The 13341-nt window shown below is 40.9% G+C and overlaps 1 protein-coding gene across 2 annotated transcripts in view; it reads right to left on the minus strand.

Moving 5' to 3' along the window:
* Nucleotides 1–13341, minus strand: part of znf385c (zinc finger protein 385C) — a 121724-nt gene that overhangs the window by 18881 nt on the left and 89502 nt on the right. For both annotated transcript variants that reach the window (XM_072369359.1, XM_072369360.1), the window contains 2 exons: nucleotides 5975–6117; nucleotides 65–175 (listed from right to left, as the gene is read on the minus strand). In XM_072369359.1, the coding sequence (XP_072225460.1) occupies nucleotides 65–175; nucleotides 5975–6117 (254 nt within the window). The remainder of the gene's footprint in view (nucleotides 1–64; nucleotides 176–5974; nucleotides 6118–13341) is intronic.

Below are 13341 nucleotides of genomic sequence, written 5' to 3' on the forward strand. Positions count from 1 at the left end.
GCTCCACAACATCTCAATCCTCTGTAGCAACACTGCAGCATAAAACCAATGAAACATTTCTTACCGTAGAGTTAAAGCGCAGGTGGCAAATGTTGCAGGAGATAATCTGTTTCTTTTTGAGGGGCTGAGGGACACCAAAGGTGTGGTTGATCACTGCCTTCTGGACAGGGTCCATCTGAAAGACAGAGACAAATGACCAACAATAACAACATTAGTTCTTCAAGAGTTTATTTTCCAAAGAACAGCAAAAGCAACTTTTCTTCAGAGGTGAAGTTATTTCACATTGAGCCAAGACTCAATCTTCAGTGTGACAATACTTTTACTGAAAAGATTACTTTGACTATTAGTGATTGGTCTTAGAATTAAAATCTCTGGAAAACAAGTTCAGAGAAACACAATTTTATCTTTTCTATCAATTGATATCTGGAGTCACACTGTCAGAAAGCCAATGAGCAGAAGTTGCCTTGTGTGCTTTGTTTATTATGAGTAGATATCTCGGTCCCCAGCTGTTAAGTGACAAAAATAGTCTGCATCCAGGCAGTTTGATTTGGTCAGTTATGCCCAGTGTCTAAGAGCAGAAGTTATTTGTTGCTTTTCACCATTCTAAAACTTTTTATGCAACACTGGTGATTCTTTTTTAAAAACACTTTGGACAGGTGGGTGACACATTTTTACTGCTTTAAACAGACAATTCAATTCACCTCAGGTGTTTAGAAACCTATTGCATCATTCAGTTGTTAGGTTGCTTTCTTTTTTCCAACTGATTTGATGAAAACAAGTTGATCACACTCCATATGACACGTGTTCTTGCCAGTGATGGACACATTCTCTATTCAAACTCAATCCGTTTTGGTCACATGTGAATTCCACAAAAGACATTTTTTTTTCATAAATGAAGCTAGTCTAGTGGCACGTCCTAACTGAAACAAGGCCCCGTGTTCATAATCTCGACAGTGTTGCTTGAATGTCAGGCTGGAAACAAATCACTAAATAATTCCTGGAATATCAGAACATCTGCCCAAAGAAACCCTCCCAACAACACTTAACATCACAGAATATGATAGTGTCAGTATCTGAAGACATTTCTGCTTTGGGGTTGCCCTGCATACATCGACATGAAAACAGGAAATTACAAAGTTAAAATAAAGAGGAAGGAACATGAAGAGACAGCAGGGTAGGCTTGAGGCATAAATCTGGAACAAACAAAAACTTTTTCTTTGAGAATTAGCATACTGTTGAATTAGCTTTTGAAGTGAGGGGAATGTCACAGTTCCTCATTAACAACGACTGTGTGATAGCTTTATGCTGTTTTTTTCAGATCACCAATGCCTCTTTTGCCTACATACACAGAGCATTGTTACCAGTACCAGTAATGTAATTACAGACACTCGTTAAGAATAACACTTGCTTCATCTGCTGTTATATAGTAAAACTAAGGAGCTCATTGTGGACTTCAGGAAGGAGAAGGTACAAACCCATCCAAATCTATGGCTCTGCTGTTGAACGGGTCTCCAGCTTCAAGTTCCTGAGGACCCATATCTCTGAGAACCTGTCCTGGATGATCAACACCTCCAGCCTAGTAAGAAGGCCATCAGCAACTCTTCTTCTTGAGAAGACTGAAGAAGAACCACCAGTCTGCTGACGTCCTGGGTAACTTCTACCGCTGTGCGATTGAGAGCATCTTAACCAACTGTATCATAGTCTGATATGGGAACTGCTCTGTCACCGACGGCAAGGCACTGCAGCAGGTGGTGAAAACTGCCCAACGCATCACAGGGACTCCACTACCTGCTATTGAGGATGTCCAGATGAAGCAATGTCTGCGCCAGGCTCTCAGCATTTTCAGAGACAACTCACATCCGGCCCATAGTATTTTCCAGCTCCTCCCCTGCAGAAGGTGCTTCAGGAGCCTTCAAACCAAAACTAGCAGGTTTAGGAACAGCTTCTTCCCCACAGCTGTTTCCCTACTGAACTCTGTCCCCTGCTGAACCTGAACCTTCCCCTTCCTTGTCCTCTGACCACATCACTACACACTCATTCTCCCACTTCATCTCTCCAATGGTCATAACTGTACTCTATCCACCCTTCATTGTATATAACATTAATTTAATATGTACACTTACATTAGTCATTGTTACAGTATGTTCACTCTTTCTGCTACTGTATATAAATTTCTTGTACCCGATATATCTGCTCACTGTTTGTCCGTATATATATATATATATATATATAGGACACCTGTATATTTGTCTATTTCTGCGGTTTGCATCATTGATATCCTCAAAATAATTTTGGATTATATGGAAAAACACTGCGCATACTGAATACAAATCATTGCAATCACTCTTCTTTCTACTATAAATGAACTGATGGCTGACTGACTACACCTGCACATCTTAGTAACCCAAAAACTCTGGAAGAAGTGATGAAAATATCAGAATCTGAAAAGTTGGGCACTATTTTTCATTTCACATGTTTGCACACCTGAGCTCCCCACCTCTTTATCATGCGATAAAGAAGACAGGGAATATTTTTCAAGCTAAAAGAAAACTTTCTTTTGAGGCAGTTTTTTTTCGTTTATGTGTAAATCTTCTCTCACTCATGCAGATCAGACAGGAGATTTTTCTGCTGGTGTTGCATCCACTTTGCTAAATTAAGCAACTGTACACTGTGTGTGTAGACTGTAATTAAGATTCATCATCAAGGCTGCTCTCACAGGGTGGAATATATGAAAGAAAACACCTCCCACCCTCGATGACTAGCGAAGAATGGTTTGGATTTTAAGATTCAAACTATGAAAAAGGGGCAGAGTCAAGACAAGCCCCGTATTGAGCGGTTTGACAAAATGAGTTCATGACAGTAATCCTGTTACTTTGGCTATCAAGTTATTTTTCCAAGTTTTCAAAGATTGTTTTTCCATCAACCAAGAAGATAAAGGTACGCCTGTGTTTGCTGACCATAAGCTGTAAAACATCACAACTCTCTGCTGCTAAGTATCAAACAAGTCAGTTGACTGGCTCCAGCCACAGTATTTATGGCCCATTTTGCTTGTGATTTGTCTCGTAACACATAAACAACACTACATGGACATTAAATGCAATACATTTTGCAGATCCAAACACTTAAAAACAGTCTTAAATTATTTTTTTCCCTTTATCTTTAGTTTCTATATAATTAAAGTAATAGGCTGTTTACTTTAACTGCTAGATGTAAATGCTATTGACAATTTCTAATAAATTAAGCTGGATTTATATTTTTGTCTTATGAATAATGGGGGTTATGCAAATGGATAAAATTTGGTACACAGCTTTTGTATAAATAAAAAATGTGTTCCTTATAATGGTATTGATCCTTGTCTACTTTATCATGAGTCACTGCTGCTCACAGTAAAGTGTTTCTGAGTAAGGGTTTAAACTGACTAAAACAAGTTTCACTGTCACTGAAAAGCGTGCAAGGAGTCCCAGGATGGGATACTATAAACAGCAGAGTTAAAGCTGAGGCTTTATTATAAGATCTGCATTCCACAGTGACAGCTGATTCTACGGCGGCACCCTTTAACATGGTATCGTATATAACAATCACGTCAGATCTTATACTCGGGTGGCACAGTGTCTGACCCTGTCCATTCCTCTTCTCGCATGGGAATCTGAGGATGGCCAAGGAGAGTGTCGTTCTCACGCCGAGTTAGACCGCCACGCTCACTGGACCCATCCCGGTGACACTGCCGACAGCCCCAGCTGCCCAGAGATCAAAGAGTGCTGGTGTACTGATGGTGGTGAAAATGACACACTGCCTCAGATCCTACCAAATCTGTGCCATGTTCAGGGCAGCTGGCTCCTTGTAAAGAGTGGAGTCTGCTTACTACAGATTCCTCAGGGCCATGTGCGAAAGGCACTATAAACACACCTGACAATGATATCTTCATGCTGGAGGTATGTCTGTCCCTCAGGGCTGTCTACCTTTGTTGCTTTATTTTGGCTTCCACTGAATAACTCAAAGCTACCTCTGGGAGTAACTGACTTTTGTCCTCCCCATCTGCAGCCGGACCACAGAAACCTAGCTCTCCCTGTCCTCTGCCCACCTTAGCAGGGCAGGCTGCACACAGCTATTTGTTTTAGGAGCTAAAGAATGTGTCCATTGTCTGTCCACAGTCATCCTGAACCGACTGCTATAAATGCACCTTTTGTCCAAGCTCTTGGTTCTCCCCCGCCATCTAAGTGCAGACAGAACTTAGCCTACGTTGGCTGGCTGAGTCCGTGATGGGGTTACCGGATACAGAGGCACAGAGAAAAAGACACAGAGGAATGATGAGGGGCTGAGGTGGGGGAGGATGTAGGAAGGGACACCAGGGGAACTGGGGGATATTTGGTTTTGGAGACAGGTGCATTCATCTTCCCCTCCTCCACATGTCTGGTACAACGTGTGCCTTATCAGGACTAAGAGAACCTGGGGCTCCCAGTTGAATGGACTTTGTGATTAATGCCACAGCTGCACTGTCAGACTGTGTGTTATGGAGGCTAATCATCTCCTCCTGGGACTGAAGCGACACTGATTTGATGTTATTTCCGTGCTTATCATAATTTCTGCATTCTGGTTGTGGTAGATTCTAAGTCCTGTATCCTGCTTCCTTTTTACCAGCTTGGTGCATTCATCCTTAATCTACTGCATATCTCCACTGCAATAGCTGTTACTAATGTGGCTGCTGTTGTTTGTCTAAAAGGGAAGCATATTGTGCCAAAATAAAACAGAGCTTTAAACAGTGTGGACTACACAAACTATTTTTAGTAGAGTTTGCGGGAATAGACATTGGTTTGAGAATAGCAATGACAATTTTCCCAAAGCAAAACAAAGACCAGAGACCTGCCCCATTGCCTAGACCACTAATATAAATACATGAGGGCGTGACAAGAGTGAGTGTGCACCATTCTCCCTTTGCTGCAAGCATACCCGACCCTCCACAAGACAGTAAAGTGGGCGGTAGAACAAATAAATACAGTGAACTTCTCACACAGCGGTTTGTCAGCCCCCTACATGCTTATCATACAGCAAACGTTTATGTCTCATCCACCCCCTCACACATGTCCTCCACTGTAAAGAATCAGCCAGATGTCTGCATCCTTCCTATCCCTTTGCTCTCTCTCTGTCTCATCCTACCTGATTTTGCACAGTTTGAAAAAGGTGTAAAGTGAAAGACGGAGTCAAAGCTCCAGATTCTGCTCCATTTATAGACCATAACGCTGGAGATAGTTTCACAATGCAATGAAAGGAGTGAACCTAATACACACACAGGGTATAAAACTAGGATCAAAAGAATTCAGAAGTGCCTGCACAGATCCACACACTAAACGACAATGGGCAAAGCTTTGGCAAGTAAAGGATCAAAGACACAAGCTTTTAATTCCAGGCACAGAGGGACACTAAGCATCAGAGCTGAGGCATGAAACGGTTTGTTGCTGACGTTGGGAACAAAGTAATAAGGGTCTCATTTGTAGATGCTGATACTGAGGTGACAACAGCAATGCTTAGAAGTGAGACACTGCTTGAATAATGATTATAAACTAAACTTAAGGTAATGTGTTTGCCAGGGACAGGCAGTGGTCTGGTAGGGAAGATAGGGCTGTAGAAAGAAAGTATAGAATTTTTTAGGCTCATTTTTCATATAACACATCCTGATATGAACCTCGTCAGCATGAAGAGGAAATGATGAAAATGATGAAGTTCGCAGATAACTCTGACCCTTATACCACTGAAACAAAGCGACTGCTGTCTTAGAACATCACATAATGCTGTTATTTTTTATCCATAAATGCCAATCACTATCAGTTACTTAGTTTCATATTGCCCTTTTAAAGAGTGTACAAGGTTCAACAAAATATATTTTCATCTTCCATAAGATCAAAGCACAGCATGCTACTGTGGGGAAATGAGTCAAATGAGTTTATATAGCCAGTACTTTTCATGATATGGAACTCACCGTATTAAAGTTAGGGAAGAGGTTAAGAGGGGAGGATCCATTGAGTCTGAAGGGCATGAGGTGTTTGAGGTCAAGCTGAGGCTGCAGAGGCCGTCCTGGGACTGGAAGAGAAGCAAGAAGGGGGCTGCCCTGGGCTGATGTACCTGGACAACACAATGACATGAATTTTAGACATCAAGAAACATTAGTTTCCTCTTCCAAAAGATTAAATGCAGTGTTCAGGGAATCACAGTTAATCAATTAGAAAACACCTAGCACACAGTGTACACTCTGATGTGCTTTAAGATGCATTTATTTTTCAATGCAGACAGTAGGTGGTGTAAATGTATGTTTGGGAGGTGGCTAGGAGACTAAATAGTCCAACTGTGCAGTCTTATCCCTCAAGGACACACACCTGCCCCACATGTACATGTACATGCACAAACACATCATTTAATTACTGATTTCTCGGCTAACGAAAGGTGGCTGTTTGTAAGGAAGATGGGAGATATCGGATTTCAAATAGACCCGGGATGAAGAGATTTCTAATTTTCCACCTGGCTGCATTTCATTGGAGCGGTGTGTTCAACGGTGCGCAGACACTTATTCCAGCACCAGGATCAATCATCGATGTCAGCTGCGGGTCACCATGGCCACCCCAAAGTATGCCTATCATCTCAGCTCTTTGGCAACACATACATGACTGTGATGTACTTGCACTGTTGTGTGTACCAACAAACAAAATAGAAAAAGAAAGACCAATGACCTCACAAAACACCAATTTATGAAAAGATTTTTTTTTAAAAAGCTAGGGCATAAAAAGAAGTTATTTTCAATACAAAGTTTTAAAAAATGTTCCTATGTGTTTGAAATCAAATAAAGAAAGAAGGCTGCGAGCTGCTGAAAATATTAAAAGAATGTCAGTTTTTTTCCAAATACCTGTGTTATATTCTATAATTATGTTTTTTAACATGAATAAATATGTAGCTGTATTCTGTATCTGTATTTTTTTTAATTGTCAATTAATTATATAATTATTTAACTAAAAGATTAATCTTTGTTAAGGTAACAACGGTCATGGTTGTGGTTTACTCAACCTCCTGCATCTAGTCAAACTTTCTACATGGACTACATTAATAAAAGAATACACTTTAAAGAATAAAAATATTATTAGCAATATAAGCTTATCTTTCATCCTTCACATTCCAAGGAAAAAGGTTTAGGAAGCCTGCACAGTCATCCATCAATAAGGCTGGGTTTCCACATGTGTGCGCATGAACCAATTAGGACTCTGCAGATGGTCCTATAAATGCTGCACATTGGGTCAGTTGTGCTGAAGCTCCCCTTTGATGAGCATGTAAGCAGTCTAGAGTATGTTGTAAAGGTGAAGTTAATGGGGATTCTCTGCAAAGTCTCTCCTCAAAACAAATGTTTGAGCGAAACCGATCCAGGTGCATGCATAGTCTGTGTTCAGTATGTGCAGTTACAAATTTTTGGGCTGCTCATGGTCAGCTCATGTATGACCTTCGTGGATAGGTAATGATAGGATGATGAAATTAATGTCCCACAAGCTACATGCACGAGTAGATGCAGAAACCATGAATTGATTTTAACACTGTCATTGGCAAATATCACAGCTAGTAGACATCTTTTGAAGCAGCTACAGTCAGACGGTTCTAGTCTACAGGAATTTTATTCATTATCCCTGTCAAAGGTTTTTAGTTAGGTTGTTAGATCTTTTCACAATATTTCAGTGATGTTAAGGTCAGTGGGCTGAGAGAGCCATTGAAAAACCTTCACTTTGTTCCTATTGAAGTTGTCCATTGTGCTTGTCTTGGTGTGTTTAGTTTCTGTATGTTCGTGTTGAGGCCATCATCTTGAGTTTTTGTGAAACGCACAAACCAGTGAAATGTCTCTATGCCACTTACTGCAATACAAGCTGAAGGAAAAAGTGACCCAGCTTGGTGCTTCACATTCAAAGAAGTGTTCATTTCATTAAACTCTGCGCCTTTTATTCCTCTCCAAGCTCACCTTTACTCTTTGCTGCCAAAACATTCTATTCAAACTCTGTCTGCTCACTGGACAAACCTCTAACACTGAATCCAGTGGTGAGAACACAGGAAAGGTTTTCTTTCAGTGGGTGTCCCCTCACCACCACTCCAGAGTGTGCTTATCCTTCCAGTTGCTATTTAGCATCAAACACTGAGTTCTCATTCGCTCTTCTGGTAGAGCCTCTTTTGCTTGTCTACAAACAGACATCCTACACTTTTTCCAAATAAAATGAAAAATAAAGCTATTCCACTCCGAGTTCACCGAGACTCCTCAGAGATGGTTAAAACAGAAGCTGTCAAAATAAAGCTCAGCACATTTTTTATTTTTTTTTGTGGCATCTTTGTTGTGTCTTTTTTTCTAAGAATTGCTGTCATGACTGTAGTAGGATGATGATACTGTAGTTCGACCTGTGTAAAATGCAGGACAGAGTGAAATATGGAGAATCTGTTAGTACTCAGGAGCAGGACTTTCTCCCACTTGGCAAGGTGTGTTTGTGTATGTGTGGGGTTAGTGGGTGGTGGGCTAAAACACTGAAGATCTGAGCATATGTCCATGAGCATCGGGATCAGATCTGCCTTTGCCATGTGTGGGCTCTCCTCTGCTGTCTGTCTGACAGTCAGAGCGAGGCAGCGCAGCACGGATGCAGCCTACAGACACGTGGCCAGCAGCCGGCAGGGGATCGCTCCCACACAAAACATGCACATTCACACAAAACGCAAGAAGAAGCAGAGTTTTCTCTTGGCAGGGCTATCAGAGAAAAAAGATGGGCTTGCAGGGAGGACAGTTATCAGCTGATAGTGCTTTCCCACCTCTCCGTGACTCCCTAGGCAGCTTATTAAATCAGGGTCTGGCTGTTTGCCTCGTTGGATGATAACACTGCCACGGAGGCACAGCCTGAATCTAAGCATGTACAACAGAAAACGCACATGGAAGTGTGTGCGCTCGGCTTGCACTGGGTGAGTATCATACTCACACACAAACGCATACAAACAAAACTGCCTACGCATCTCTGAAAACAAATAGCTCCCAGGGCGAGGAGGAAGTCAATATAAACACAGCCACACAACACACACATACACACACACACACAAAATCAAACAAGGTATAATTTTGCACTTGGCACATATTGTGTTTGATTCTAGTGGGAGTACAGATTAAAGGAAACTGCAGCACATTTCTTACATTTCCGTATGTGTTAGCGAGTGTATGTGCAAGGAAGTTGGATTTCTTATTTCAACCTAATCCTTATGATTGCCTCCTCCAATCACCACGCGTCATTTCCCAAAAACTTGTCATGTGCTTCTGCACATATGTGTTTGCATGTGTACGTAGCTATGTGCACATACGCTCATTCTGTCCAGAGTTATGTCTGCATCAAGACTCAGATTTATTTACGCCTCACTTGTGGTCCGGCGTCCAGACAGCCACTGGCAGTTGAGGCAAGGCCTGAAACTAAATGTTCAGCCTCTTTCTCCCTCTCCCAGATGACTTTGCTAACAGATCTGACTGTCTCTGCCAGTCCTTCCCCAGGCTGGCCTCCTCCTTTACCCATCACAACAACGCATTCCTCCCTCTTATGACTCACTTGGCTTGGTTATACAACAGCAACCGTCACATTGCATCTACTCAAATGTGAGCATGTTTGTGCAGTACAAGCCGTGGAATTCAAACATTGATTTTTCATTTATTTTCTACATGCTCATCTGAGAAAATAATGGATTCAATGTACATAAGCAAACATGCCGAGCCGACTCTTGCCTCTTCCTCTATATCAGAATGATCGTTTTACCCTTCCATGGTAATTTTTTTGTCATTACTCTTGTGCATGTGTTTATATATGACAAACTGACTTTTCACAGATAAAAAAAAACAACTCAAAGCTGCCTCCCTACTTTGCATATTCCTGCTGATAATCAGCATGAGAAGGACAAAGGGAGAAAAACTACCTTTCTATTTGTGACCCATTATAATTATGTGGGATAGCTGCAGGCACAGCAGGGTCTTGGAGTTGGGTGACATGGTCCCCACCTTCTTTTCTTCACGATGAATTTAAAACAGTTGTCAGATCCCGTAAGCTCTCCTAAGGCTGGATTGTATACAGACTCTTTAATTCATACTTGTATTTTTTCAAATGAGATATGAAACCCGACAATACTGTTCATAGTGATATAATCTTATGCAGACTGTGTCCCCTGTACGACTGCCTGTGTGCGTTTCTCCTGGCAGCACAGTCCCATTCTTGCCTGTTCCTCTGTATTTGCCAACAACACAATGATCTGCACTTGCTTCTAACCTCCCCTCATTGCTGCCACTGTAAAAGGTTTTATTATTCCAAAAAGCAACCATCCTTAGATGTAGCAACAACTTGGACAGACTGTGGCCACATTCTGTGAAGAGTCTGTGAAACAAGTTCAACGAGTTGTTCTCTGGTTTCTGTGTTTTTTTATATATAAAAACAATTGAAGCAGTGTTTTTTTTCTTAATTATTCTGATTCTAGCAGAATTTTGGCCATCATGCATCACATATTTGACACTCAGTTGTGAACTCCTGCTTATTAACTGCTGGACCCTCAGCATTAGGTCTCTGATCTGGAATTCAAACACAATTACTATGATTTTCTATACGCTGATCTAACAAATGAATGGATTTCCATGTACTTAAATAATTCCTCTTCCATTATCACAGAGTAAACGGTTATACCTTGAAGTTGTTCTCCTCTAATTCTTCTACTAAAAGAACTTTTTCTTTACATGAATTCTGCATCGCATGTCTAATGCTCAGCATTCAACATGAGGTTTTTGATCTGATTATCCAGTTGGAAAAATGAATATCGACAGAAATAAATGCAAATCTGTTCAACAGGAATTTGAGTGGAAAATGCTGCGTTAAGCGCAGGCACAACATGAGCATGGTTGTCTTTCACCATGTGAATGATTCATATTGTTTGTTGCTTGTGTAAAGAACCAAATCCTCTCTTTTGATGATGATATTTAGCACAGTTTTCATATCCCAGAAAGTGAGGGTACAGAGTTGATTTCTGGCAGACATTCAAGTCACAACACAATGTTGATCAATGTGCATTTGCCATACTGTTGTAACTATGATTTACCAAACCCTCCAGCTACCCTGCAAACTTCCCAGAGGCACTGGAAAATCCAGAAACTACAACTCTACACAGAACTTTTTTCTTACTATAGACAGTGTATTTTCGACCAAGCTACTAAATAAACTATGTCGCACATACAAATAGATTCTTCAGATGTGCCCAGCATGTAAACTGGCCTCAGTGGATTTGCAGGTCCATGGGAATTTGATGGCAAAAAATGGCAATGCTCTGGCACGGGATGTTCGAATATGATCGACTAACAGAGAGAGAAAAGTCTTTACAGCCAATTAGCTTCCGCTTCAGCAGCAGGTGGTCTAAGGGCCACTGTGGGAACTGTTACAGCATGGACAGAGAACATTAACCACGATCTGTTTTAATTATAGACTAACGTTTTTTATCCTTCTCCACCCACAGCCATTCTTTCCTCGCTTTTCTCCACCTTCTTCTTAAATCACAATGTCAATCTGCAGACCTGAGTTCAGCATAATATGTGATGGGGCTAATCACATTAAACAGCGCAGTAGTCATGAGGGAACTTTAATTACCCCTTTGTTAAATTGGAAATAATAATAATCTAATCATAATACATAAAGAATTATTCAAAATATAAGTTTCATTCTTGTAAAGTGGCCAAATGAATGGATGGTTCAAGCCGCTTTTGCATTTAATTTGACCTTTTGGAGATTTTTGTAACGGCAAGCCATTTTTCTCATTCAGAACAGAAATGTGAACTATTCATACTGGCATCCAGAGTCTTTCATCTCTCATTTCCTCTCCTTACTTCAAGCCTTTTAAAGCTGTTTATTTGAATCACACATTTGCTCTTTTTTCTGGGTCACGCAGCCTGCCGTGACACACTGTATTGTGTACTGAAGTGTGTAAGTTGATATCTGTGTGTGCTGCCCATGACAGTTTGCATTTCAAAGTGTCCACAGCAGGCAGATATAGAATATGCTATAAATATGTGCAATAAATATTTGAATACACTGGAGTGTCCACTTTCCTTTCCTTGGTGTTTGTTCCCTATTAGAACACAAACAAGGTTCTTTTCCTCTTCTCTGGGTGTCCATATGACATGTTTGAAGCTAAACAGAGATCCAAAAGTCTACATCTACGAGGATATTTCAAGCGGACATACTTTAGTTGATGTCTAATAAGCCTATGAAGAATTTTTCAGAGGATTATGTTTAATCTCAGCACGGCCACTTTCTTTCCGTGACACTATTTTAAGTTAATCTTCTTTATAAAAAAATCTCTCATATGTAGTTTTGCCCTGCTTTCTTCATCTTTTCCCTGATTTGCAGAAGGTGCCAGGCTGCTCCATGTGGCCTTATTATATGCAAGGCTAAGCACAGTTTGACCCCAACTGAAAGTGGAGCACTCAGGAATGGAGATGACTTCATGACTTAGTTATATATTAAACTTCAGTGGCATTATTAAGATGCTGAATCTGTGAACCTCTCCTTCGGCCTCAGAACCTCACCTGTACTCAATATACTGTCCTGCTGAGAGTTACATCAGTGGATTTGTTTTTGTGCTTCATATTCAACAGAACAGAACTGCAAATATGCATGAACAGAGATAAATATGCAGAATAATTATCAGGAGATATCCCCAGGTCGCTCCATCACAGTTAGGACAAGAGAACAGGATAATTGATGGTCTATATATATAAATTATGACCTGACATTGAGGTTTAAACTGGCTCAACATCCAGCCTCTGGCATCAGCAATGACATTGCCTCATCAGCCAAAGGCACAATGTTTTAGCATGTATCACTGGCCTGAGTAATTGTGGACAAAATTAGCCTAAACTTATCTTAATCATCTGTGGTTTAATTATTTTCTTACTGTTATAGTGTTGCATCACAGTATTTAAAGCCCCTTTTTTGACATGAGAAGATAAGAAACATCATAAGCATGCTGGTTCGTAGCAGGTTTGAACCAATAAATCTTAAATTCTGTATTTTACCCTAAACTACAGCAAAGCTTTTAGCATCATGTTTGGTTCTACAATTTTTGTGGCACAGCAGTGAGTAGTAGGGGCTCCGTAACAGGACCTCGTGGAGATGCTTCTTCTTCCTGTGGTGTGTCTATAATGAGTTCTGTCAGGCAAGCAGTGAGCAGCACAGTGCTACCGATCTCAACCTGAGCAGAGGCGAGGCCCATCTGTCAAGCAGAGACGATAAGCCTGGAGCCATCCAGAAACAAATTGCTCAGCTTCCCCAC

The sequence above is a fragment of the Leuresthes tenuis genome, unplaced genomic scaffold, assembly GCF_036924035.1.
Source record: "Leuresthes tenuis unplaced genomic scaffold, fLeuTen1.0.hap1 SCAF_17, whole genome shotgun sequence".
In the NCBI taxonomy this organism is placed as follows: domain Eukaryota; kingdom Metazoa; phylum Chordata; class Actinopteri; order Atheriniformes; family Atherinopsidae; genus Leuresthes; species Leuresthes tenuis.